Source organism: Gavialis gangeticus, unplaced genomic scaffold (assembly GCF_001723915.1).
Source record: "Gavialis gangeticus isolate Ggan-Ray unplaced genomic scaffold, GavGan_comp1, whole genome shotgun sequence".
Taxonomy (NCBI): Eukaryota; Metazoa; Chordata; order Crocodylia; family Gavialidae; genus Gavialis; species Gavialis gangeticus.
The window spans coordinates 38,640,573-38,644,669 of record NW_017729004.1 but is presented as its reverse complement, the minus strand read 5'-3'; the positions used below and the strand labels follow the sequence as shown (position 1 = coordinate 38,644,669).

Below are 4,097 nucleotides of genomic sequence, written 5' to 3'. Positions count from 1 at the left end.
TATACACACACACTCACCAGTTCACACACATAAAACCCAGCTACACATAGGTAAGTTCCTAACTTGGATGGTATGGTATGTATGTGTGTGGTTGGGGTACCTAGGATACTTGGGGGAAGGTTAAGGTGAGAGAGAGAGAGAGTTAAAGTGTAGGGAGTGAAAGTTGCCAGAACCAGGATTAGAACTGGTGGACTAGAGAGAAGCTGACTGAGGCTTGGGTTAACTTAAGATCAAGTAGCCCCAGGGTTACTCAAGGTCACTGGTGCAAGGGAAAGAAAAGAAAAAATAAAGCCTGGTGACAAGGAGGAGACAGCTACAAGAGAGAGAGAGAAACCTGGGAGCTTGGGGCTGGAAACTGAGGCAGACAGCTGAGATATTGGGAGTGGGGGGGCAGGCAGATAAGTGGTGGCAAGGAGGAGACAGCCAGGAAGTAAACTGAGGAAGAAACCTGGTTGCTCAGAGGAAAAGGCAGTGGGAATAAGACCATGGCAAAGAAACAGGGGGGGTTGGAGCCAGAGAGGAGCTCAGGACAGGTGTTGAAGGTGGCAGTGAGCCAGAAGCAGGAGGGGGAGAAATGAGACAGCAGTTAGAGGGGCAAGAAGTGGAGATTGGAGCAGGGCTGAACCACAGTAAAGCAAAACCCAACTCAGGGGTCCAAATAATAGGTTTATGAAACAGGCAACACGCTACACAGCCCCATGAAGTTATTGGTTCACACACACACACACACACACACACACACACAAGCACTCACAATGGCAGCAGGAGAAAGAGACTCAGTGGAAGGGCTGGAGTCCAGGTAGGGAAGAGAAACAGAGTCCAAGTCCTTGGATGAAGAGAGGGTAAGGGGTGATAGCTACCTATCCAGGCTGGAAAGGGGTCCTTGTCCAGTAGGTGTTGTCCAGAGGGAGGGTCACCAGCAGGGCCTCTGGGTGGATTGGTGGTATGGCCTGGTGCTGGTCCAGATGGAAAGAGCATCCCAAGGAGTCAGTCTTCACGACCCCTTTTATTGGGCAGACTACCTCTGATCTCCTATGTGGAGGGCATGTCCAGGCAAAGTCAGTCCTGTTCCAGAGGGCTCCAGGTGTTCTTACTGATCATGTGCAGCCTGGCACAATGGTGGGTTGCCTCATCTTTTGTTTCTTGAATCCTGAGGGTGGTTCCAAGGGCTGGGTCGTTGGTCCAAGTATTGGTGTTGATGGTTCGGTCATTCAGAGGGAGCTATTTTTAAACCTACTACCATTGTCTCTCAAGCACCCTCATTCATCCCCATTCATTCAGGAGCCAAGTTACATAGGTGGGGTAGGTGTGAGTCATGGGTTAGACAACCGGGCATGGGGACAGGATGGAGACTTGACAAACAAACTGGAAACTTGACATGACTTATGCTAACTTACATATGTAGGCCTAAATCATATAGTACCAGTAAAACAGTAATATAGAACAGTAAACATCAATATAAACATAATAATGATACAATATAAAGAAGGAGAAAAAACAAAACAAATGCAACTTGCTACCAAAATAAAATGCTGAAGCTTATCCTATGTCTTAGCTCACTTATACTTATCTATAGGGAATTGAAAGGGAGAGACAAAGTCAGAAATGGTTGGGTAAGGGGAGGGAATAAATTTAAAAAAGAAAAAGAAAAATTGGGGGGGTTGCTACATTTGGACCACTTAATAATTTTTTTTTCAAATGTTGCAAGATATTAGAAAATACAGTGAAATCTGTACTCTTCTTGGGCAATCCTCTGCAATACAGCCTTTCCTAAAAGTTACCCAAACAGTCCTAATTAAGATTCTTTTCCACCTCTTCAGAAGCAAACCTCTCTTCACCACTGGATTGTTGGCAATTCCACTGTTCTTCCATATGTGTTTTGGACAAGGAAGTTTGGCCTGATGATTTGGCTTCTTAAATCAGTGCAAAAGTATGGTAGATACCCAGGTCTTGAGAGTTTTAAAGAGTGGAAATATGTAGGCAGGAGCACACTGAGTTTGGGAAAGATTTATAACTAATGAAGGAACTCCACTCAGATGTCAAATTGGGCCTCCAGGAGTATCCTCCTTCAGAAAGTGAAGATAGATAGGGAAAGGTTTCCTGTGAGGAAAATAATTAGTGGAAATACAGAGCATCTTTACATATGTTCCAGGGTGGGAGTGGAGGTGTGCCTTAATTAGAGTGGCTTTTGGGAACCTCTCTAATTAAAGCACCTGCAGCATCTCATGTATTCAGTGTTCTGCGCTTCAAAATGGAGATGGGGCACTTTAACTAAAGCTTGTTTGATTAACTTTAGTTAAAGCGTCCCCAGGATCATTTTGAAGTGCAAGAATGCTGAATACATGTGATGCCAAAACTGCTGGAGCATGCTGATTTGCACGCTCCAGCAGACTCAATTAATTAATCAAGTTCTAATTAGAACGTATTGGAGCAGGCATCGGTCACATGAATAGGTGCCCACAAAGACTAATCAAAATGATCAAATGGGAAAAATCCTGGATCCACTGAAGTCATTAGGAGTTCCCCAATTGACAGCCATTGACTTAATTGGATCCATTCATAGATTGGATTGGAAATCATGGTTTTCATTCACTGTCTTTACTCCTTGCTTCTATGCACTTTAAATGAAGGTACATATACACACAGTAAAATGGACACGTAATTGTAACACAGATAGATATACCCAAAGTAGCCTTAATCTAGTTACTATAAATCACACTTATAGTTAAGACTTGGAGACAGACTAGCAAGCTATCAGAAACTGTTAAGTAGACTCAACCTTCTTTACTGCACAGCATCTTTACTGCAATTGTGACATGTAAAACCAGATTAAAGCTGGTTATATCTTGCAATCATATTTGCAATATGTTGCAATTACATTTTCCTGTGCAGAAATGCCCTCTGTCAGGTGGACATCCACTATGGCAGTGGATCATGTGGATGGTTCTGTGGCTAAAATTAAGGCCCCAATTTGCTTTCCAAGGGAATTTTTTCTCATTCAGGTTTTGATGTTTGCTAGTTATAGCTAAATAAAGATTCCTAAAGTAAATAAGACAGATCAGAAATCCAACTCTATATTAAAAAAGAAATTTTAACAGATAAATTGAGATTCTTCTAGATAACTTGTAAAAAAATACTTTTTCTATATTTATAAGCCATTTGTTTATACAGGCTAATAACAGGACTCTCCAGGAAAAGATCCTCCAAGTGAACAATTTGGTAGAAGCCTTTGGAAATGCAGGCACCATTATCAATGATAACTCCAGCAGATTTGGAAAATACTTAGAAATGAAATTCACCTGTGGTGGGACCGTAGTAGGAGCCCAAATTTCAGAATACCTCCTTGAAAAGTCTAGAGTTGTCCATCAGGCTCTGTAAGTAAAAAAAAAAACAAAAAAACGGAAAATTGACCCATTTGGAAACAAACAAAAAGAATGCATAATGTAAGAAAATATTAAACTAAAGATGTAAATAAGTGAGATGTTTTCAAATAAAAGCTGATCGTTATAAATGTCTAACAATACAGCATGATTTTTAGTGTACCATTTTCCATTGCCTTCTGGTTTCTCTAAGCAGGATGTTTTTGAACATTGCATATCTAGCAAAAGGGTGTTTATGTGTAAAAAGGATAAGAAACAGTCTAATATTCTTAATTTTGAGTTTCTCTGATTATGTCATTTTATATTACACCCTTAACATTGTATTTGTTTGTTTATTGTTTAGGTCAATATCTGTAATTTTCCTTCCTTAATGGAACTTACATGCAAAACATTTAATTAAATCTTGGATAGTTCAATACAGTTTTGTTTATAAAGAAGCATGACCCAAATGTAGTACAGATACGCAAGTTAATATGTATTTTATATGTGAGTCTGTAATCTGTAATCTTACACAAAAGTCCAGCTGAGTTTGACCTGGAACAACATGACTAGGGACCTACCTAATTCACGAAGACTGCCCCCCAATTCCATGAGCAAAACGTGGGCCCAGGCAGCCATTTTGCCGGAAGAGCACAGTGGGCCGAGGAGCCCAGCAGCCATGCATGGGGCCACATGACAGGCAGCCCTCAGAGCCAATCAGCAGCGGGGGGGGGGGGG

General features: G+C 41.4%; 1 protein-coding gene across 4 annotated transcripts in view; it reads left to right on the top strand.

The window, feature by feature from the left end:
- Nucleotides 1-4,097, top strand: part of MYO3A (myosin IIIA) — a 310,475-nt gene that overhangs the window by 152,111 nt on the left and 154,267 nt on the right. For all 4 annotated transcript variants that reach the window (XM_019508276.1, XM_019508274.1, XM_019508275.1 and 1 more), the window contains exon 13: nt 3,172-3,374. In XM_019508276.1, the coding sequence (XP_019363821.1) occupies nt 3,172-3,374 (203 nt within the window). The remainder of the gene's footprint in view (nt 1-3,171; nt 3,375-4,097) is intronic.